General features: G+C 38.7%; 2 protein-coding genes across 3 annotated transcripts; both read right to left on the reverse strand.

Annotated features, from left to right (window-relative positions):
• Positions 1-703: 703 nt before the first annotated feature.
• On the reverse strand, positions 704-5,515 carry imp4 (IMP U3 small nucleolar ribonucleoprotein 4). The gene is made up of 9 exons (XM_053420815.1): positions 5,383-5,515; positions 4,745-4,853; positions 4,554-4,637; positions 4,315-4,424; positions 2,995-3,127; positions 2,126-2,280; positions 1,922-2,016; positions 1,763-1,836; positions 704-1,054 (listed from the first exon to the last, which is right to left on the reverse strand). The coding sequence occupies exons 1-9, from the start codon at positions 5,383-5,385 to the stop codon at positions 942-944; spliced, it is 876 nt and encodes a 291-aa protein (XP_053276790.1). The 5' UTR covers positions 5,386-5,515; the 3' UTR covers positions 704-941.
• A 1,295-nt stretch (positions 5,516-6,810) lies between these two features.
• On the reverse strand, positions 6,811-22,705 carry rabl6b (RAB, member RAS oncogene family-like 6b). 2 transcript variants are annotated; one of them, XM_053420107.1, is made up of 17 exons: positions 22,535-22,705; positions 20,876-21,270; positions 20,649-20,783; positions 20,247-20,294; positions 20,051-20,080; positions 19,632-19,684; positions 19,349-19,437; positions 16,877-17,017; positions 15,658-15,763; positions 15,381-15,484; positions 14,406-14,785; positions 12,664-12,817; positions 12,296-12,499; positions 11,144-11,396; positions 10,596-10,782; positions 10,118-10,173; positions 6,811-10,031 (listed from the first exon to the last, which is right to left on the reverse strand). In XM_053420107.1, the coding sequence occupies exons 2-17, from the start codon at positions 21,003-21,005 to the stop codon at positions 9,840-9,842; spliced, it is 2,262 nt and encodes a 753-aa protein (XP_053276082.1). In that variant the 5' UTR covers positions 21,006-21,270; positions 22,535-22,705; the 3' UTR covers positions 6,811-9,839. The 2 variants fall into 2 exon arrangements, with proteins under 2 accessions (XP_053276082.1, XP_053276083.1); XM_053420108.1 differs by lacking the exon at positions 20,051-20,080 and having other exon boundaries at positions 22,535-22,704.
• Between the last annotated feature and the right edge of the window lie 1,711 nt (positions 22,706-24,416).

A 24,416-nucleotide genomic window follows, 5' to 3' on the forward strand; every position in this document is an offset into this window, starting at 1 on the left:
TGAGAATTTAGCAGAGAGAGGTGCAAAAAGTGGGTGACGAATATAAAAATGCTTACAACGACAGGAGGGACACAAAATTATTATTTGCCCATTGTGGAAATTTTACTGGAAACTAAAAATTTGATATTTTAAACCCCCCTTACATTTCTTTCAAATGTTATACAAATATAACAAAAATCTGTTGGAGAGATAGAAATTTAATTCGAGATCCTACACATTTTTTGTTGGTGGCAAGGAAAATTGTGACTTTCTTGTGTTAAACTGCTGTTATCCTCTATAGAGCAATGAAAGGAGAGAATAAAGAATATGTACCTAGTGGAAAAAATAACTGCAAAATTCGATATAACTAAAATTTAAAACCACGATGATAAGAGTTGTACAGAATGAAACGAAATTGGACAACATACAACTTCAGGAAAACTTTATAAGTGTCGTCCTTTTTTCATACAGCATGTGTTTTTTGTCATTGTGCCAGTAGGGCCTTTTTACCTGCCTAATGTAAACAGTTCTTTTGTGTATTTCATTGCACTTTGTTTCAATGATAAAAGCAGCTTATAAAGTAAAATGCGAATTTTACAAATAGTATTAAAAAAATGGTTCAAAAAGGTATATACAATTACTGGTATTATGTGTTAATATATTTTATACATGGACAGGTAAGATTTTCTCTCCCACTATAGATAATACAATATACCATTGAGCCTTTACAGGTTATTACAAAAACCTTTATTACAACAGTTTCAACAAAACAGGCTTATTTAAAAAATACTGACACTCATTGATATGATGCAGTCTGATCACCCATTTACTACAAAGGTGACCATAGTTGGTGACTAAAGCAAAAACTGATGGCAGATAATTCTAATGAAACCTCACGTAAGACTTTTACGAGTCCAAAACGCAGTTAATGACGACAGCTTTGGTGGAGCCTTTTAAATCCTTTATTGCACACTGAGGAACCTCCTTTTCTTTGCTGTGTGGGTATACGCATGGTGACGCCACTCCACGTCTGCTGTGCTCTCATTCTCCAGGGTGCCCAGCTTGATCATGTACACTAAACAACAGAACAGATGTTAACAGTTAAAACATCTCAAAAGAACTGCAACAGAAAAGAGAATTTAGACAGAATTTTGACAAATTTCTCGATAATTCTTTTTTTCCCCTCATTCCTGAATGATTGCCTCAAGTGCAACACATTTTCAGAAGGGTGGTTTATGAACAGTGAATATTTTACATATGATACAGTACTTTCACTAAAAACCTGCTGTTGGCTTCTTCCAGTGGTTTAACACTGATCCTGGATTTTAAAAGAAGCAGTTTGAAACCTCAGGTATCAGACCGTAAATTTAATTCACGTACATCCGGTACAGACAAAGGCCTGGTTAAATAAAACCAACTCAAAGAAATCTCAGGCATGAATTCTTTCATTGGTATTGACCGATTTGTGAAAAGCTTACATTTGGCTTTTCCAGTTTCTAGACATAAAACAACCCCTTCACTAAATAGGATACTCTGGCAAAAAAAATGCAGCATTTTACTCATAAAAAAATAAGCCTGGATTGAGTAGTAAAATGTAGAAACGTTGTTAACATGGTGTATTAAGTCAGTCATCCGTTCATCCCCCTGCATTTTGTTAATTAAAAAGGCAGAACATCCCTGCCAACATTTGACATCTGACTCTGCCTTTCTTCTGTTCTTAGTTACCCTCACCAGGCAAGGACCCATCTCTGTACTGCAAGAATCTTTATCTTTCCATACTTACATTTCATTTCAAACCTGGGTCCTACTTCTGTCAGCTCAACATTTTTGTGGTCTGTTTTCTTGTAGGTGTGATGTCTGCAACAGAAAAGGATTACTGCTCTTATTACTGTAACACAAGATCTGTGAAGCATTTATATAGGGGGAGCACTTTCCCACTGACCTGAACGAGATGAAGTCCTCCTGGTTGGCAAATGTGATAACACGCCTACTGTCCTCCTTCGGCACTGGAAAAAGATACTTGAGGATATTCGATACCTGTGTGAGCAGAATTAATTAGTTTTACGCACAAACAAGTGGTGAAAGAAGATATCAGCATTGTGTTTGTCTGTGTTCGTGTACAGCACAAGGTCCAGCTCTCACTCACCCTCTTGCCGAGCTGTGAGGAGAAGTTATGAAAAATGAGGTGGGGGTAGGCCTCTGACATGGTGCCTATGTCTGGAACATCATGCCTCATTACCACATTGTAAAGTGTGAAATAAGCTGTAGGTCCAAATGGCAAGTGGCACACCACCAGGCCATCTGTAGATATATTAGAACAAACAATTTAATTAGATACACTACAAAGTGCAGTTATAGTATAGGTTTTCCGTAGTGTGGGCGTGAACATGACTGCAGCTCTAGAGGAGGATATCAATGGACTTTTAGGCTGAAAACATGGTGTAAGTGAAGCCGTTTCGAGTCTAATATGAATGTTGGGGCTTGCAGAGCCTTGGATGACACCACACTAGCAGTATGGAGGCATGTTATGTTTTTTCACGTCTAAAGAAGAGGTCACCAGTTACTTCAATTGTAAACGCTGTTTACCCTGAGAATTTAGAAGGGTTTTGTGGTCTCAAATAACTTCCTCTGGATTCATGTTTTGCATGACAAGCCATTCACTATCTGTGAGATATTTCAGTCGAACCAATATACATCAAATGACATCACCCCCGTATCAAGAAGTGATAGCAAATATGTCCAAAGTTCATCAATCAAAGTGGTTCTTGGCTGTTTCATGACATAAAAATATAAAAATTACGAGGCTGCTAATGTGGATATACATTTTCATGAAGTCATAATAAACTGGTGTTGCAGTAGGTTTTAAAGAAATCAGTGCAACTCTTGTATGGTACTGAAATAATGAAACATTATACAATCTCCCCTTCTGTTCCTGAGCTATGTCATTGAAAAATGGCCAGAAATCTGTCCAACATCTATTGTCAGCTTCAAAGTTAAGTTAACAGGCGTGCATACCAGGCTGTCCTCTTGTTTCGTGCATGATGACGAGGTCTGTAACATTGTTGGCTTTGCAGGCTCGCACCAGCGAAGCGATCTCATGGTTTCCTCTGTTCATGCGCTGCGCTCCAGGGAACATCAGCTTTACCTCCTGTAACAAGTTCCACACCGTGCGTCATGTTATTCTCTGTTCAATATTTCCTCCCACTCTTTACCGATCAATTGTTAAGTACAAAATGGACAGTAAAATAGGAAGCTGTATGAGGCTTTATGTTGCTCTTTAGTGACATGTAACTGAGGTATATGTATGGCTCTTAAGCCAGATAAACATGTTTCACCCAAATAACTGTTCTTCTTCTACTTTCAGACAGCAGTTTATAAGCAGCATTACTTCTTGGTTGGTTAACAGTGATGTTAGCTAACAGTGAGCTTACCCACTTCGAGTCCCTGTAGCTGTAATGTCAAATCAATGCAGGATTATGTCTCTGTATAGATATGGAGTGATGAAGGTGTTTCCCTGCCTTTCACCCCTTGTGTTTGCTGGAACAGGCTTCAGGCTGTTTAAGGCCCGTAACAATGGCCAACAATGTAAGAACGGGTTATTATTATTATTATTATGATTGCTGGTGGACTGAATTTAGTGTTATCATCTTGTTCTAAGGTCGGAGAGCTGTATATAATGTAATGTTATGCTTTGTAGTCATATTTCTTAAATATTCTAGATTGAATTTCATCAGATACAAGGCAAATAATTTGGTAGTAAGTGTTATTATATTTGTTCGGTCAATTGATTATTCATGTATGACTCATTGTATACTAGAAACTTTACTCTGAATTGTTACACAAATTTCAGTTTTGCGTATTCAGTGCATCTGCAGCAGTACAGTGACTAAAAGATTGTCCCATATTTGGTGGTGTACCAGTTGAACAATGTTTCCATTTAGAATTTAATCTATACTAAATTACATGGTTGATTTGAGGAATCTTTAACAATATTTTCAGAAATGTGTGAAACTACACAGCACGCCCAAACAACAAAGTGTTCTAGTAAATATTTAACATTCATTGTCAACTACTGCAGATATCACGCCACACAGCTTATACATATGCAGTTAATAATGGGGATCAGAGTGAAAGGTGTCTGCAGCATAACTTTCCCTTCCCTGCTCACAGACACTTAAACAGTGAGCTGTGACAGAAACATGGACCTTTGAGAAGCTAGTTTACATGTGGACTTCATTGTTGCCCCTGTGCCCCTGAATCACACTAACGTCTAGCAATCTCATGATCAGTCTGCTGTCCGAACTGAGCGAGTCACCACAGAGAAACTGGCCTGACCTTAGCAAACATTTTAAGTCTGGAGCTCGGGTCTCTGGACGTAGTGACCATGACTTTCGGATCTTCCACTCCGGCCCATTTATACTCATCATCCATGTGAGAGCTGATGCCTGAACAGACCAAATGACAAATGCATAATTAAAAAAAATCATAAATTAAAACTGATAAGCCTTTTTATTTGTTGAATAGAGTGATGAGATTGAATGATGTTGATAACAGCAAAAAATCGTGACACCAACCTTCTGCCCCTTCATCGTCATACTCCAGTAGATTCTGTAGCTGCAGAGCTTCTCTGCGTACCTCAGTGGGAATAAGCAAATTTTCTGCAGAGAGGGAAAGAAAACAACTTAAGTATTACAAGGATTAGGTTCATCATAAAGTGCAGACAAGGCAAGGAGTAAAAGAGAATCGACTGAACGTGCCATCCTACCTTCAAGTGCTCCCTTCAACTTCTGTTTTTTCTCCTCTATTGTGCGGAGCCTGTCCTCCTGTGCCTTCCTGTACAGGTACTCTCTCCTCTGTCTCACTTCCCGACGAAGCTGTCCACATTACATTAAGATCATTACATCAAAGTTTTTGCGAAAAGATTCAGGCTCTAACTAGACACATGATATTTCAAGAGAAAAAAGTGAGTGATGAGACATGGGATAAGTTCTCAGGTGAGACAGACAGGCTGATACAGGCTGGTTTTTACTGTGAGTACATCTATCTCATCATTCTGTGTAATTGATTACGTGTAGTTTTAAGATGCGAGATTACCAAGATTTACTGATCCTAGATATATTGATCCTAGATTTACTGATCATATTCTATTGATCAAACCAATCTAACAAGATTTAATGTTGAACGGTAGTTAACATTTGAACAAACTACACACTCGTTGGGAGACGGTTTCATCAAAAACAACGTGTATAACTGTGGCAAGGAACATGGACAGTTAAGTTAGTTCGCTGAATTAAAACATAGAGGGGCCAAAGTGTGACGGTGACACCAGTTAGGATATCAACATGAATTAACGATAAAATACGTTTCGCTTCATATATATTTTTCATTTAGTTTTCGACTTACCATGTTTTTCTCTCGCTGGTTGTTGCATGGAAGATAAACTCACATGGAAGGAGGAAGTCGACGAACAAGGGTATCTTTCATTGGCTAACACAGTAGCCAATGAGAACGCTCGATACTGGCCGGTGAGCTTTTCAAAATAAAAGCTCGAGATTCAAGGATTAGGTGCAGAAAATCATCCATCTTGACCAACAGAGTTTAGAGTGTGTATTAATACAGATTTGTGCCATACAGGTTCACCTTTACAGAAGGCAATTGTAACACATTCATATCCACAGGGGAACATTCCTTTTTTAAACTTCCTTTGCAGCACCCAACATCCTGAGCAAATTCCAGATCTATTGATTTTATACACTCACAGGCCACTCTATTAGGCACACCTGTTCAATTGTTGTTAACACAAATAGCTCATCAGCCAATCACATGGCAGCAACTCAATGCAGTAAGGCATCTCGACGCGGTGACGACGACTTGCTGAAGTCCAAACCGTGCATCAGAATGGGGGAGAAAGGGGATTTAAGTGACTTTGAACTTGGCATGGTTGTTGGTGCTAGACGGGCTGGTCTGAGTATTTCAAAACCTGCTGATCTACTGGGATTTTCTCTCACAAACCATCTCTAGGGTTTACAGAGACTGGTACTAAAAGAGAAAGTATCCAGTGAGCGGCAGTTGTGTGGATGAAAGCGCCTTGTTGATGTCAGAGGTCAGAGGAGAATGGGCAGAGTGGGTTGAGATGATAGAAAGGCAACAGTAACTCAAATAACTACTCGTTACAACCAAGGTATACAGAATACCATCTCTAAACTGCACATTGAACCTTGAAGCAGATGAGCTACAGCAGCAGAAGACCACTCCAGTTAGGAAACTGAAGCTACTACAATCCACACAAGTTGACCAAAATTGGACAATAGAAGATTGGAAAAACGTTGCCTGGTCTGATGAGTCTTGATTTCAGCTGCAGCCTTCAGATGGTAGGGTCAGAATTTGGCATAAACAACATGAAAGCATGGATCCATCCTGCCTTGTATCAATGGTTCAGGCTTGTGTTGGTGGTATAATGGTGTGGGGGATATTTTCTTGGCACGCTTTGGGCCCCTTAGTACAAATTGAGCATCGTTTAAATGCAACACCTTGTTTAATCTATGCTACTAAGAATCAAGGCAGTTCTGAAGGTAAAAGGGGGTCCAACACAGTACTAGCAACGTGTACCTAATAAAGTGGCCGGTGACTGTGTGTGTGTGTATATATATATATATATATATATATATATATATATACACACACAATGAGGGATTCAGATGCCATCTCATACTCCATCTTATTCTGTGTTCATCAGAAAACTAACTTAACACCTTGTTTTTCTCCACAGATCTTTCCCCAAATCCTATTGAAGGTGAAACTATTTTTAAAGAATTGACACAAGAACCAGCCTTTATGAAGAAATATTTGCATTTATGGGACAAACCAAACATAAGCAAACTCGCACACAGTGTAAAGATGAGACATGTCATGGAGTGAAAATTAAATGAAGGATTTCATCCCTAAATATGATATATCCATGCAGAAAAAAATTCCCAAATCCAGTATTTCTGATATACACTCAGTTGATTAGGAACACCATGCTAAAACTACATAATACAATGTAGTTCGACAGCATCTCACAAACTGATGACTGACATTATTCTTTAGTTGAATCATCATCTCTTTAACAATATCCACACAAACTGAACATTATGAAGTCCAGTAAGACTGCAAACGTTTTGGCTATATATAAATGTGTAAACTGACAACTGAGTGTATAATATAAGTGCATTATTACTTTAGTTAACATGATTTCTAGTAACCTATCCCATCTGGAAATGTCCTGTTAAAACCATTTGATAAGATTTCAGGGACAATGTTTCTGCATGGTGTAGACAACATTTTGGAACAAAGCTCTTCAAATATATATTTATATATTCATTTATATACTTTATACATTCTCTTTTTACTGTACATTTAAGTCTCATGCTTAGCTTGAAACTGCTATCAGCATTTATCCTCAATCACATGACAGACCAGAAAAGAAAAAAGAAAAAAAAGCGTACAGTATTCAGGATCAATGCTGCATAGTTTCAATTTTGGAATATCAAACATTATTTCTTTGTAAACCAACATAGTAACCATGTGTATGGGAGATGAAAAATTTATGAAATCTGTCACTTGTCAAAACGGGTCTAAAAATACATATTATATTTCTTAGATGCAAGAAGACATTACTCATTTGAAACATTTTGGTGATGCAGTTCATGGAAGATACTGAACGTCATCTCCGTCTCAGCCACGGTTTGAGGCGTCTGGACAAAAGAAGTTACACATGAGAAGAGTGGAAGTTCATATCACTGTATTTTTCCTCCCAAAAGAAGTGGCGACAAACTGTTGGAGAATAGTTTACAGGACAAAGCTCGCAAATGTGAACAAGTATATACCATAAGAAAAGCGACATGATTTTTTGGACTGTTGATGACAGTTTCAGCACAAATCACACAAACAAAACTGACACGTCAGAACAACAACAAAACCAAAGCAATAAATAAAACAAGAATGAAGAGTTTTGGAAATGCTGCACTTACAGAAAAAGAATACTCTGTTTATAGGAATGGTGTTGTTGCTGTCCGCTGAGATTCAGACAAAAATAAACAAAAAGACAAACAAACATGTAGTGATTCACTGCAATCTTACAACAGGATGACAGATTCTGTTCAACAACTAAAAAGGCTTTAGGACATTTTTAAGCCCACAAATTACCAAACCGTTTACATTAAGAACACTTAATAATGGATCATGAGGAGAGCGGCACACCAGTCCTTTGTAGTAACCTCCGTCAAGGCAACCGCAGAAAACATGAAGAGGACTTGTACAGCATCTAGTCTGTGTAGCGTGGCAGAGAGGAGTGCATGGTGCAGGGCAAGAAGATAGTTTGTAGCAGCTAAAGAAACTTCAGGTGGTGACAAAGGCCAACGCTAGCCTGGAGACTGTCATTAGTTTCACTAGATCCACACTAAGCCAGCTAATTTCCAAAAAGGTGTGAAAACAATACCTGTCGTTAGAGCGTTTGTAAAACATTTCCATTCACACTGAGACAAAATGGAAACGTGAGATCCACTAACAGTCTGAGCCTGACCAGCTCCACATGCAGTCTGGCTGATAGAAAACTAGAATGAGACACAGTAGAGCATATACATCCATCAAGGCCCAAAAGTCTCCTTATGAAACCAAATTCAGTACATCCAGACTTTTATTTGGATCTGCACCACATTGCACATACTCATAGAAATCAGTCCCCTAAACATGCCTCATTTTGTCCATTAAAACGCATGAATTATTCTCAACAACAAAAACAACCTCCTTGGCCACAGGAGATACGATATTGGCTTGAATTCCAGCCGTAAATGGAAGTATTAATAGAATCAAGCACTTGACTCACCGCGTTTTTGTGGATTTCTCTTTTGTTAATGTAAACAGTGATTTCATTACGGTTTGTTAAAATAATCTTCTTGTATTTCCTGTTCTGCTCACCCTAAAAGTTAGTGCAATCACTATTACCATGAGAAAGTCGGACCAAGCAGCCTATTGACAATCTGTGTCAATTAAAAAAAGGTCATCAGAGAGATGAAGGCAACTGAAAGGTGTCTTCTTGACTATTTTACCACACAGACACAGCCTGTCAGTCTTCACTCAGATGTCTGAAGATGTATCAACTGTTTGAGAAAGCAACACATTTGGATAAAAATGGGTTTAGTGTGGACAAAGAACCACAGGAGAGAAAATGAAGCCGGCTTAGTGTGAACAAAGAGGAGAAGTCATCAACGAGATTCTCATATCAAATCACTTGGGACTATTCGTCATTGCTCGTATTTAGAGAGACTGAAGAACTGCTTAAACCCATTTCAGCTAACAAACAGGGAATAGAAAAAGAAAAATGAACAGTATGGAGTCTCTAAGGAGTCAGTCATCACATTGAGCATGCTCTCAATTATTACACCAACCACACAAACACTAAGACACAATGATATCCTTATTTACAGCAGCTTAATTTGAAGTGGATCACTTGGAGAATGTATCAAATCAAAGACAAATATTAAACCCAACATATTCAATCATGTCAAAGTACAAAGAACATTTTTTTTTTTTTTTTTTTACACCACAGCTCACTACAGTACATGTGGGCGTCCTTGCCTTTTCTTACTGGTTGGAATGGAAGTGACCGCAGAGGTGCAGATTAGGAAAATCAGTCAGAAGGAACATACAGGTACCAGAGTCCTTGGTTATTTTACCTGGGTGTTGTTGGTAGCCTTGCGTATTGTGTATGGCTTGGAGATGCTGCTTTTTGCACATACAAGTCAAGGAACCAGGAGTTTTTAAACAACCATGTCCCTTGTTGCGGTTCAGTGGCTCCATTTCCTAATTCAAAGGAGCTTTTATAGTTCTTCATAATCCCCATCATCTCTTTTAATCAATCCTGCTCCTCCGCCCAAAAAGTCCTCCAGTTCATCCACTTCTGTTTTCTTGGTCCGGGATTTCTTTTTCTTCTTCTCTTTGTCATCTACTGTAGCAGCATCTTCTTTTTCCTTTTTCTTGTGTTTGTGTTTCTTCTTGGTTTTATCATCCTCCTGAAAGAGGAAGAACAGAATTAGATGGATTGACATTACATTACATTATAGTTTAAAGCATATAATATGAACAAAATCCACCATACCTCTTTGCTTTTCTTCTTCTTTTTCTTTTTTTCTTTTGAGTATTTGCTTTCTTTCTCTGAAAGAGATGCAGACATATCCAGTGTGATGAATAAATGAAGCCATCAATATTGGACTTGGTCCATTTCTAAACAAAATAAATTATTGGGTCTGAAAAGGAATACGTTTTGGACTTCCAAGTAAATTATTCAAAACACAAAATATTAAAAAAAAATTGTTATACAGCAGCATATATATAATAATCAAGGTACCACACAGCCACTGTATTTTTGGATAGGGAATAATGTAACTATAGTTTTATTAATTGTGGATGAGCATCAGATGTCACTTGAACAAATTATTAATTATTAATCAAGAGCCATTAGTTAAGAATCGGAATCGCATAAAACCGTGCCTTTCCCAAAGATTCCTTCTTTTTCCTTTCGTATTTATATAGTGTTTTTCTGCTTTTAACTGCCACTCAAAGTCCACATGACTTGCCTTCCTGTTCCTCGCTGCTGTCTTTGGCTGCTGGAGCCTCCTCTTGGATGCCGAGGCCAAACAGATCGGTATCGTCCTTTTGTTTAAAGGAGATCACAGTGGGCTTCAGAGGTTCAGGCACTTTGGCTATCTGCATGTCATCATCAGAGATATCGGACAGGAGCTCATCCCTGATTGGAAATGCATCCTGGGAAGAACGGGGCAGTCAAAGATGAACTATTACACATAGAAATAAGAGGAAAATAAAACAGCATTTGATGTTGCAGTGTGGCGGTAATGCAATTAAATATTACTAGTCGCTGTGTCTGTGAGCATTCTGTCTGTTTTCTATCATGTTGTGAATTCAACTGACTGGCAGATCACATAATACCTCAATCAAAGCTTAGCAGTAAGAAATAATAATAATAATAATAATAATAATAATAGATTTATCTTGTACAGCACCTTTCATACAAGACATGCAGCTCAAAGAGCTTTACACACAATATAGATAAATAAATATATATTATGAAAATGTAAAAAGAAGCTGTGAATTTGTTCTACTTCACCGTTGCTATTTTTGGTGTGTCTGATGCTTCAGACTCAAAGTCATCCATGACAAAAGAGACTATTTGCTGGGCGACAGGGGCTTCAGGGTCTGTGTCAGAGTCCTCAGCTTTGGGTGTGTTTCCCTTCTTCTTGCCTTGTCGGGCTGACTGCTCTGTTGTTGGGATTAAAGTGAGGGAGATGGGCGCTGTGGTCTGGCCTCTGGGCTCTGGAGCTTTAGATGTCAACTTTGGATTTGTGATATGAACCACAGGCCTGGAAAAGCAGTTGAGTATTTCACATATACAATTTTATACTTTTTCATTCACATATTAATGCTCCTCACTCCACATGTAGTGCACAGAAAGTGTAATGTTACATTGTCCTTTACACATCTTTATGTGGCAGATGTAAATGCAAGTTAAGTCTACACATCGGCATTAAACTCAACTGGGTTAACAGAAGGACTGGGAGATTCTCAATTTGATCCTATCACGATACATGGGTACCAATTCAATGTATATCGCCATGCTAGAAGAATTATGATATGATATTACGATTAATTGCAATTTTTGTATTTTGATGTAACATTAGAACATGGGAAAATGTTTAATCTAATGCTCCACTTGATATAAACCCATAGCCATTATTGACAATCTAGGTTGGTAGGCAATAGGCTAATATAGAAATATTTAACTTATAGTTAAGTACAGTTAAAGATAAATAAACTGTTGTGATTAAGTTACATAATGAATTTAATCAATTACTCAATCAATTATTATTTGAAGTACATATCTTATCTCTGGCAGGAAATGTTCATGCAGTGTTTGTAAACTTAGCAAAGTGTTAATAATTTAAAAGAGTGACAGATTTTATAGATATTTCAAAGATACTTCTTTAATTTCTATTTCTCTCTCTGCTTATCATTTTGCTTTGTCTGTTTTTCTTAGTAAAGAATTGTGTATCATACATCCACCCATTATTACATAACAAGAAGCAATAATCTCCTGGTGGTGTTGGTTTTAATTTAACAGACATGCTCAAAGCCACACATCTTTCCTTTAAATCCCTGCAAGGCTCTGACATTGAAATCCACCCTCAATATCAGAGCATTCACATTGGATTCTGATAAATTCTGGCAGTGAACACCTGTATTGTTCTGAAAAAAGACTTACGCCTTCAGTTCAGGTTCACTGTCCAGGTCTTGGTCCTGTGTGATGGTGAGGGCTGCTGGAACTCCCTCCTCCTCGTCACTGGTTAGAGTAATATCTTTACTGGGAGGCAGGGTCTTAGGCTGAGGAAGACTGGGCTCAGTGTTGTCAGGGTCAAGCTCATCCTGGAAACCAGACACCATGGGGTTTCCTCTGCCTTCACCATCACTGGAACAAAGAAAAAGATAATTGCTCTTTTCAGTAATCTCATATCCAACTGCAAATAACTATTGATTTTTCATCATGATACAAGCTAATTTCAAGGTGTATACAACAAGATGAAATGGACAAATTCTTCCTATCTGAGGATTAACTACTAACAAATAGCTCACCTGTCACTGTCCACAGCTCGAGCGGGTGCAGGTTGAGGAACCCTGTTCTTCAAAGGCAGGCTGTCCTCCAGGAAACTCTTGTCCAGTCTCTCATCTGGCACAAAATCATCCAGACTCTGAACCTTAAGAGGACACATCGGTGCAGCAGGGTCCTCTGAGAAAAACATAGAGGCAAATGAATGTGAATGTGAGTAGCAATCAAATATTTCAAATTAATCAAAAACTGCAATTTAATTAAAAAGCTCTCATCACAACTCCCTACTTTTGTACAACTTTAACAACTTTTTTAAATCTAACAAAAGTGTAGGATAAATCATGTGGTCTTGGATGAGGTGCAATCCCAGTTATTTCTGTATAAGCCAGCATTTTGAAACCACTCTCTTATTTGTGACCACAAAAATTGTCAGGAGGTAGACAAACAAAACCTTAAGAAATAACAAAGATACATGGAGAAAAAGTACCCAACACCAATAAAGCCAACATTCCTTGATATTAACAGCCCTACTTTCTTCCAAAAAGGCTGAGTATATTAACAATGCTATAAAATGTTGGCATCTTATGATACACTTCAGTTATGTCAATCCTCATAGATTTAGGACCTTGAATCTCCTTTAGTGGTCTTGTTAGTACTTATTAAAACCCTGTTTAATCTGCGATTGCTCATTGCTTAGTGAAGTGTGGATCAAAAATTTGCCAATTTAAGACTTTAAAAAGCATCAAAAAGGTACAGCCCCTTAGTCTACTAGTGCTGTCCCACTAAAGAGTATTTGTGTAACTGACTGCTACACCTGCTACTTTATGCATACTGTTTGATTCTGTTATTTTGGGTTGGGCTTATTTTGTTTTACACGTAGCGACTCCCCTCGCATAAAATACCTGCAGTTTAAGGAGCAGACAATGTTAATAGACGCACCAGATCCCTCGCTTGCGGACCAGTTCAATAAGACACCTGCCGTACAGCCCTGGCACAAGGATTGGAGCAGGATCAACGACCGGACGCGGGCTGTGCGGCACTTCTCAAAACCTTACGGACCGAACAACGATAGTTAAACACCCCTCGCCAGCGGAATGAGGTAAGGATGCTGGTCCTATTTACTTTGCTGCAGGTAGCGTGGAATGGGAGTAGCTATGTCACGTTAACGCATCAGACTTGTCTCGTGGAGATTTGTTTGTTTTTTGTATTTTAACGTTTCTGTTTGGTTTTATGGATTAAAATATTGTGTACTTAATGTCATTCCAGTTTTACGGTGTATTTACGGCTACGATGAAGTGAACAATAAAGAGCCGTGTGACATCAGTAGAGAAACTCTGCGTCATGTTTGGGGAAGCGGGGGGGCTGTTACAATTTGTAATATAGTCTTTATACAACAAACCATCTTATAGAATACATACATACTTACAGCATGTACAATTTCCATTTACTTTATTCAAAATTTTGATCGGCTGGAAGAGAGAGACGTGGATGAGTTGCTAAAGAGAGTGACGAGGACCCCGGAACCCAGATTCTTCTCAAACCCTCAACTCATACCTGAATGAGTTGCTCAGTTCTGTGTGATGCAAAAGGTTTTCAAATAATTTATCTGCAAGTCTCTGGAACAGCTCCAGATCCTAGTTGAGGCTGGCAGGGAATCAGATTTTACTCTCTTATGGTATTCAAAAGACTAATGGCTTTTAACATTTCATCTCTGCTTCTAGTTGGATGTTTGACAAATGACTGTTAGTTATGAAAGGAGGAGACTCACCTGACGCAGGAACAGGAGCATCAGCAGCAGCTGATGGACCAAACCAGCGAGAGATGAAGCTGCGTTTCTGGAAAGACAACCCACTAGATGCTGCGGAGGCCTGTTGGTGCTCGGGAGACTGAGCTGATGGTTTTGACTCAGCAGTAGGTGAAGGTGCCCCGCTAACCACCGCCGTGGGAGGTGGCGGAGAGGACACTGACACAGACGGTGACTGTGGGAGCACTTGGAAGGGGATGGGGGGCTGAGGGGTGCTGGGGCTGGAGCTGCCTGTGGAGGCCCCACTGGGAGGGACAATGGGGGACTGGGAGCCTGAGGAGGACCCGTTGGCTGGACCAGGAGAGCCATAGCTTTTACTGCGAGTCTCCAAATTCTCAAGGAAACTGTGGAAATCAAAGCAAGACTGGTTAATAAACTGATTCACCTGCAATAATATCTTAAGTTAGGGATACAAGACAGCATGATCAGAATAATTTGCCATACAAAGAAATACAAAGCAATGGGAATCTAACTCAACATCTGTTAGTCAAGAAGATCTCATTTGCAGTATAATAAATCTGCAAAAACCATCAACTGAAGTGGTCTATTGGTTAAATTATTTGATAGACTCAGCACTGACTAAACAAATAAATGTGGATTTGTACTTACACTGCCACATAAATATGTTTGAAACGCCAAGCCAAAGTAAGCTGAGAGCCAAGAACCATAACTGCACATATGAATTCTTAAGAAAAACATATTTAAAAAAAGGTTTCTCACAACGACAATGAAAACTTACAGGAAACGTGATCTAAACTTTTGGAAGATGGATATGAGCACAGCTATCTATAGTGTTTTCAGCAGTATGGAGCCCTGAGTTCCAACCAGAACAATTTATTAACTGGTGTGCACCACAAACTGCAAGACAAAGATGCTAGTTTCCCTGTAAGGGCTCCATGCAGCAATAAGCTGGCAGAGAAAAAGAAGAAAAGATAGTACATCTCGTAGTTTTGATCCTCAGTTTCCTGCTGGACACAGAGCTCCTCCAGTGTGGCGTCCATGTCCAACTGGTTGGTCTCCAGCTGCCTCAGGAGGGTCTCTCTCTGTAAACACACACACACACATACCATGAATACCTGGGCACAGAGCTCAGATGAAGCCTTTATATTCACATGTATACTCATCTCAGTATCAAATTGTCCCATTTACAGAACTGAATTGTCTGAAATCAAAATGATCATGATACAAATGAGAATTGCAACAAAAAAAAAGTAACCTGTAGCTGCAAGAAGGGGATATTGAAAAATCTGTGCAGGTATTTCAAGCCAAAGCCGTTCTTCATTGACGACTCAGCATAGTGGATGTAAGAGGATCCCATTGGTCTGTAAAACACAAGTATCACCAGTTTATTCACCATCAAAGATTATATAGATTTAAAAACGGTGAAAGTATATCTGTACTGTATGTGGCGTACATGTCCTATTAATCATTTAAGTATATTAAGAATACAATATTTGGCATATTATACCTGCATAAAACTTTTTTGGGACATTTGTTTTCCGGGGGGTTGATTAAAGATATTATCACCCTTAATTGTTATATATCAAATGAACCCAGAACAACAGGCTCATTCATTAGGAATCAACTTTGTACACATCTGATGAATCAAAGAAGACACACATTTACTCTCTTAGCTCAATCTTTGGTCCCTAATTCAAGAGAAATATATCTATAATATATCTAGCTCTTAAGCTGCTAGCTGCTCCACTATGTTTAGCAGCTAGCCGCTACTACTGTGTCTGCCCACAACAGACAATATCCCACATGACATGCACTTTCGTACTTGAGAACTGTCTGATAGATTGTCACTATATACACTATAGGCCCCTTATACTCAGATCTAACCAAATCACCATGCATTACAATAACTGCATATAGGAATTGTATGTATTACAAGTATGGTAAATGGTCTGTATTTATTTCGCTCCTTTATAGTCCTGATGACCACTCAAAGGGCTTTACGGTACAGATTTTAGATTCACCCTTTCACAAACACACATTCATACAGTGAATCACTTTTTCGTCCACATAAGAATTATAATTTGAGGACATCTCAAATAGAGTCATAAATTGTTCTAGTTAGAGTTGGATAAATATGTTCCCTTTTCTCTCATCTCTAATATCAAATACTTTTCTGTGAGTCTCACTCATTTTATCCTTGTTGCTGTCATTTTCTTAAATGTTATATTTTCCTTTGTGCCACCCCTGCTTGTCAATACATCATCACATAGTGAAAAGCAGATGGAGCATTTAGGGACCATATAAAACACTGTGATGGAATTGTTATTTAGTTTATTACAAAAAACGTGGCTTAATTCAACAGCTCCATGAATTTAATCAAACACTGTATCAGGTCGATAAAACTTCCAGATTAACCATCACAGAGAGTTTTTGTTTGAAAATGAGTGAAGAATTAGCCGAGTGCTGATTTCTACCTGTTCAGTCCAGCAATCAGGTCCCTTATATCATCAGGGAGGATGACACGATGCTCGCCCATGTCCCTGTGGTTTCCCAAAACACACACCGGCACATGGGTGGGTACTTTGGGCAGTTCCCTCAGGATGTAGTTAAATGTCCTGCAATTGACAAAATAAATGCATCGATGTGTGCAATGGTTAAGTTAGAGACTTTGATATATTACGTATTTATCAAAGACTGTTTGCTGTTTTCTAAGACACACATATCTCAAATTAAAAAAAGCTGCTATAAACACTAATTTACAGGTTACTACACTTCTGTTGTTACAATAAATACAATACAAGTTGTAAAGTTTAGGAAAAAAATAGTTCACAAGGTATATTTAAGAGAAGCAAGAAAAAGGTTTAAACAGGTTAAATGCCTATTCACTTGCACATATTCCATTGAGAAATAATTTACCAGTTCGGCCAGCGTGCATGTTATCTTACTGCTGCTGAATGTCGCGACGTAAAAATAAATGAGGGCAGAATTTATGGGTCTTAGAGGTGCTATTGTACAAGTACTGTACATGTCAGCACTATTAATACAGAATATCAGGCTGTTGATGCATTTTCCTTGATGTAAACAACTCTTTGTCTTTCAGTACTAGCTGACTTCTCTGCCGACCCAACACCAACGCCGAAGTATTACGAGTCAAAATCAAGTATGTTTGTTTCAATACCGTTACTCATACAGGAGGAAAGAGTTTGATAGGGACTATTTTCAACTGCAGATTAAATCAAATTTGGTGCACTGATGGATATTAAAAGCAGCACTGTGTCTGTGTGTGTGTTCATGGTTATGAAGGAACAACTCACAACAGTGTTTTTGAACAACAATGAAGCTCTGTAATGAATCATGCTTTGTTACACAGAGTACTTGTTAATAGGATTAATTGATGCTTTATTCGGGTTACTGTGGAATTTGCTGAAATAAAAAATATATTTTAACTTTAACTACTGATCAGATAGAATAGCACATAGCAGCTCTGTTTCCGAAGTTCCCACTAACACATTGCACTTGCTGTTTGCTTTATTTTTATTTTGTGTTCAGTTCATCACAAAGCATCCATTAGATTAATTTAATTGATTGTAAATCTGGTAGAAATACACAGCACTATATTTTAGTGCAATATTGTCCTAATTATGTATCAAAGTAACATTCTGTTCCAACACTGTATTTATAAAGAGAAAAGGTGAATTTCAATTCATCATCTTGCATCAATTTTAAAAGTTTTGATTTCCTTACATTTGCTGCAGAAAAAAGTGTAATTTGTTTACTCATAACTTATTGAGGAATTTCTAAACATAACCTTGACATGATTTTCCTGGTTTTTGGTAATCCAATTTTTTTTTTAACCATAGACCTTTGTACTACTTGATTATTCACAACTGCTGAAATCTCTAAAGTAGTTGTTTTAAAACTTTTACAACTACTTAAATGTTGACCAGAGTTGAGTTATTTCAAGTATATACACAGAAAGCACCTAATACTACTTAAACACTATTGGATGTAGACGACAAGTGTTCTGTTGTGTAGTTTATACAACTATGAAGGCTACTTTCCTTCACTTTCCTTCACGAGGGAAAATCCTCTAGTTTCACAGTTATGAGCCCACATGGCAGCCAGGCTGTGTGACTCAGTATCAGTGACCATCCCAGTGTCTATGACTTAGTATCAGTGACCATCCCAGTGTCTGTACCGGCCTTGTTAAATAATTTGGCCAAGCTTATTATCACCAAGTTTTAAAGGTGCATTGTACTAACTGGCCTGACAGTTGCTAAAAAGAAGACTTAACCTCTTCTTTCACCACGAGTCACAGTTTTCACTTTTTGTGGATAATATTTACCAAAAGATGTCAGTGCCGGAAACCTCTTTCTTTTCTTCATCGTATGATTTATTTGTCTCCCCTTTATTTGCTTTCTTATGCAGTTATGCATGTACTTTATGCTATAATTTACATCACGTTATGATATTTGATATATTTATAGGAATACAACTAGTATTTGTATTTATTGTAATTTCTCCAATATTCATTCACTGTTATTCCTAATAAACCAAAAAATGGCATTTCCTTTGCAATAAAACATTTGACTGCAAAGTGTAAATAGCAGAAAACATATATGCTGAATTATTGAAATATTTCTGAATGTGTATATAGTAAGATAGACATGGAAACCAAAATTATTGAATTAACTATTGGTGCATGTCTCTTAAGACATGCAAGTGTTTAAAAAAAAAAAAATAACTCATCCGCTTCCTTAAGGATGCTTAAAATAGTAACGCTGAAATGTCTGTTCAAGTTTTAGCCTTTGAAGCTGAAGAAAGCGCACCACTGGAGGCTCTGAGCTTCACAGCCCCTGAAACCTAATCTCCCCATGCATATTGCAGCATTAGAGCTCCCTGATGAGACAATAGTGGAACAACAGTTCAGACAAGACGAGTCTTACCACTGCTTGGTAATGTCAAACATCATGATGATTCCATTGCAGTTCTTGTATACATCCAGGAACTCAGCATCCAGGGCCACATCATCTGACTACAACACATATATTATTATTAAGCTAACTTGATTAATCACAAAATATATACAAAGGAAACATTATACTTTCGTTTTGAAAACTTATATTATTGTCTAGATCCAATAAGGGCTCTTTGGTTAATTCCATTACTGACCCACATACTTTAAGTGAGCTTTTTTGCCTTAGCACATGACAGTCATGTGATAGTCACCTCTTGGGGCTCATTCTCCAGTTTCAAGTTGTCTCCTCGCTTTTTGCCTTTTCCTGAAAAAAAGAGTTACATTTAATTGAGCTGGTGAGGAAAAGCTCACAATCAATGCTTAGGTTGTTGGTTACTTTATGATGAGTTAAGCAAGCAGAGCAGCACAGGTGCTTTTCTTAAGGAAAAGCAACTTTCAGCTTAATTCCAACAAACTTCATCCTCTAAATACCAGCTGCTGGCTCACACTGTGAAGACACCTATGCTCTCTACATACAAAGCGCAAAAAAAGACAAACTGGAACACATAGCCACACAGCAAACCTAGAAATAGTCAAACCTTCAGAATATTGACTTTCAGATAAGAGAGAAACTAGGCAGGCCCACGGCACACAATCAAGTTTAGTTTCTACACACTATAGTGGCTCTCACCTACACCTTCAGGAAGAGGATATTTTTGGCCTGAGATGAGTGCAAGAGAGGTGCAAAAAACATAAGACAATATCAACACTGAGGGGGGGGTGCATCTATTTGATGTCATGAAATACTGAAACACGTTGACAGGTAAAGGGTGTAACTTCTTAAAGCAAGGTCAGCTTCAGTAGAACGTCAAGTGTCTCCCATTCACCTTTGTCAACCACGTCCCAAACCTCCACCTTGACAACATCATCAGTAGCTGTGAGAAACAGAAAGGGTGAGTTAATTATTCATGTTCTAGGAACACAGAGTAAAAACATTAATACACAGAGGCTGTTAAGTGAGACTAATAAGGATCCAGTAACTATAACTCTACGAGAATAAGTGTTGGAAGAAGGTTTGCTTGGTATGGACGTCCTAACAAAAATACAGACCTACTCTAAAAATAGGTTAACTAAATCTAAATGCAGTCTCTTTTTTACCTTGATATGGAGCCACTGAAATAAATCACCAACGCACAAACAGATGTCAAATACAAACCAGAATAGAAACGTAACCAAAGCAGTTGTGAAGAGATAAAACAAGTCAAATGTTCCAACATGTGCCAACTTACTTTTGTAATTCCAATGGATGCTTGTGGCTTGGATCTCCTGAGTGGGTATGTAGTCCTCCACAAACTTCTTGCCCTGCAGTCGATGCCATAAAGTACTCTTTCCAGTGTTTCTATCACCCCGGATGACTATTTTCACTTTGAGTGGGAAAAAAAGATTATTCATTCATATAGATATTTACAAAGGGGAAAGACATTCTTTATTGCTGAAGCCTGCAACTGCTACTTACTGTTATACTGAACCCCCTTTGCGAAGCGCCTCTGCAGACTTTGGTTCATCGACTGCAGGCCAGCCGGAATATTCTTGTCCCTGAGCTGGCCTGGCTCAGATCCCACCAGCTTCTTTAGCGCTGAAAACATCTTCACGAGGCTTCACAAGCTTGTACAGAAACGAGTGGTAGTACAGTGGAACTCCCCGGACAATTTGTCACACCACAACTGACAGTATAGAGAACCAGTGTGTGCTGATGGCTGAGGAATTCAAGGGTCCATGCTTAGAAGCGAATCTGATGCCAAATTACTGAATATTTTCTCTGAATTAGGCAGTTGTTCTCTTAGACCTCAACGAATGTTCTTGCTTGACAGTCAGTAGTGGAGGGAACTAGCATGTTGATATAAGCATCATCTATAAAGAAAAAAATAACAAAGAAATAGTGATGTTATGTTTAACAGCCATTCCCTTTCAGGGTGAGGGCATGACATAAACAAACACATAAGCAGACACATTATCAAATCTTCAATAAAATGTGACAGAAATTTACTGCCGGATACGATAACGTCTAAGGACATTTTTCTGCAAAAATAATTATACATCTATGATTAAAAACACAAAAATAAGTTTTATACTGATCTTCTGGCTAAAGCCACTTCAAATTTACCATCACCTGGAAACACAATAAACAAATGATTTGTATTATGGTAAAGAGAATACTTGGACTACATTACACTCCTTACAGTTGGACTACATTACACTGAACAAACCAATACAAATAATCTGCATAGTAACTGTTTGATGATTAAAATATTGTTGGTTTGTGCACTACACTGAGGACTTGCATATTCATATATCACACAAAACTGATTTTATTTTTGTCATGTCAATCAAAAAGAGTAAGGACTTATGTTGACCAGCTTTTAGGGGGGAAAGTATCTTACACTGAGGAGTCTGACGAGTCTCGGAGGTACCGGATAAAAACTCCAGAGCAGCTGTAGGTGATATTAAAAGATGTTCTTGCTTTTCAAACGATGAAAATCTGCTATTCAGCTCTATGCCACGCACTTGATGATTAAACATGACTGTCACAAACAGGGGCGGCATTTGAGGATGTGGTCAGGTGGTACTTCTTTCAGTAAGAATCATGTGTGATTGGCTCATATGATGAAAAGTGAAAAGCAGCGTCGTTTAGTGATACGTGTGTAGCAGAGCATGTTACAATATTCACTATGAAGATCAGCTGAGACATGCGTCTGCCGTTACCAGCATCTGTACATTGTGCTTCTCTTAAGCTGAAAGAGAAAGTGGCCGAATGGAACACTGGAATAACAACACTGTGAAATTTCCCTTTAACGTTATCCGGCTAGCATTAGCTGCGCATGCTATCAGCCGCTGACAAGAGAGATTGTTATATATTTTAGAAGCAACAACGAATAAAATGCTGTAGTCATATTAGATAACTGGCATTTCAAGGTCAGCACAGGCTTGTAACAGTGATGAGGCAGCCCGGTAAGTAACCTGCTCTGTCTCAAATGTAACGTTATCCTCTGCCTCTCGTTAGCTAGCTACCCAGCAGATATTAGCTTCGCTTCCTCTCTACGCTCACTGACATTTAGCGGCCGCTCGGCCGGGTCTCTTCCTCCAGCTGACATCATCGTCAGCGACAGATACTCACGGTTATTCAATATGTCAGCAAACTGCCGTCCCGACATCTTTTACTCAAAGCATCTGTCAGACCTCCATCCAGTCTGTGGTCCTGACACACACAAACACAGCAGCGACATTCCTCTGCAAAGGAGAGCAGCACCCGATCCCTGGCGTGTAGCGTCACAGAGAAACCTTTCACTTCCGTAAACACCTTCAAAATAAAGCTACTGTTTCAGCTCCAACAAGACACAATTCCCTCAAACGCACACGCACACGCACGCACACACGCACGCACACACACACACACACAATCGCGGAGTGATCTCAGTTCGGGTTTGCCTTAAGCCATCATTTAAGACATGGTTTTTCGGCATTATCCAGATTCTGAAGGACAACCAGGACCACGGTTTTTAAGTACATCTTGTGAAACTTGGAGAGTTAGGGTGGCCAACCGTCCCTTGAAAAACGGAATCGTCCCGTATTTAGAAACAAAAGCACCAGTCCCGTATTGAGCTGAAAAGGGACGCTCTTTGTCCCATATTACTGTGAGATTAAAAAAATTGTCAGAATTAGGACTAAATTTATTTTAACTTTCGTTGACAAGAAGAGACGAAAATGTTAAAAAAAACTGTGCGCGCACATCCTGCTGCGCACATCTCCTGCGCGCACATCCTGCTGGCACATCCTACGGCACATAAATAAAAAATATATTTTAATCAAATTAATAAAAAAACTGCGCGCGCACATCCTGCTGCGCACACAAATAAAAAATATATTTACAAAAGGGATACAAGAACTGGGGTTAATGAAAATGCAAGAGAATTCAAAACCAACACAAATTAGTCCTCCTTAAGTTTTACTCAACCTGCATCTCTGAAATTCAAGTACGTGTCCCTTTTGTATTTGCACATCCTCTCCTGCCACGCACATCCTGCGGCGCACATCTCCTGCGGCGCACATCTCCTGTGGCGCACATCACCTGCTGCGCACATAAATGAAAAATATATATTTACCAAAAAAAAATACAAAAAAAAAGTCGGTGCACATCTCCTGCGGCGCACATAAATGAAAAATATATTTACCAATTTTTTTTTAATTTAAATTAAATTTATAAAAAACTGCACGTGCACATCCTGCGGCGCGTCCTGCGGGGCACATCATCCTGCGGTGCACTTCATCCTGTGGCGCACATTGTCCACATCCTGCTGCGCACATAAATAAAAAATATATTTACAAAAGGGATATAAGAACTGGGGTTAATGAAAATGCAAGAGAATTAAAAACCAAGACAAATTATTCCTCCTTAAGTTTTACTCAACCTGCATCCCTGAAATTCAAGTACGTGTCCCTTCTGTATTCGCACATCCTCTCCTGCTGCGCACATCTCCGGCGGTGCACATCCTGCGGCACACATTGGCGCACATCTCCTGCGGCGCACATCTCCTGCGCGCACATCCTGCTGGCACATCCTACGGCACATAAATAAAAAATATATTTTAATCAAATTAATAAAAAAACTGCGCGCGCACATCCTGCTGCGCACACAAATAAAAAATATATTTACAAAAGGGATACAAGAACTGGGGTTAATGAAAATGCAAGAGAATTCAAAACCAACACAAATTAGTCCTCCTTAAGTTTTACTCAACCTGCATCTCTGAAATTCAAGTACGTGTCCCTTTTGTATTTGCACATCCTCTCCTGCCACGCACATCCTGCGGCGCACATCTCCTGCGGCGCACATCTCCTGTGGCGCACATCACCTGCTGCGCACATAAATGAAAAATATATATTTACCAAAAAAAAATACAAAAAAAAAGTCGGTGCACATCTCCTGCGGCGCACATAAATGAAAAATATATTTACCAATTTTTTTTTAATTTAAATTAAATTTATAAAAAACTGCACGT

Source organism: Pleuronectes platessa, chromosome 4, assembly GCF_947347685.1.
Source record: "Pleuronectes platessa chromosome 4, fPlePla1.1, whole genome shotgun sequence".
Lineage (NCBI taxonomy): Eukaryota > Metazoa > Chordata > Actinopteri > Pleuronectiformes > Pleuronectidae > Pleuronectes > Pleuronectes platessa.

Excerpts from the sequence above, each read along its gene's own strand:
- rabl6b (XM_053420107.1), bottom strand. The coding sequence starts at position 21,005 with ATGTTTTCAGCGCTAAAGAAGCTGGTGGGATCTGAGCCAGGCCAGCTC. Across the intron at positions 19,685-20,050 it reads TCCTCTTCCTGAAGGTGTAG|GAAAAGGCAAAAAGCGAGGA; the intron begins GTGAGAGCCACT and ends TCTTTTTTTCAG. Across the intron at positions 11,397-12,295 it reads AGTGAACCTGAACTGAAGGC|GCCTGTGGTTCATATCACAA; the intron begins GTAAGTCTTTTT and ends CTGCTTTTCCAG.
- imp4 (XM_053420815.1), bottom strand. Across the intron at positions 3,128-4,314 it reads GACTTAAAATGTTTGCTAAG|GAGGTAAAGCTGATGTTCCC; the intron begins GTCAGGCCAGTT and ends AACTTGTTACAG. Across the intron at positions 1,055-1,762 it reads ACCCAGGTTTGAAATGAAAT|TGTACATGATCAAGCTGGGC; the intron begins GTAAGTATGGAA and ends TCTGTTGTTTAG.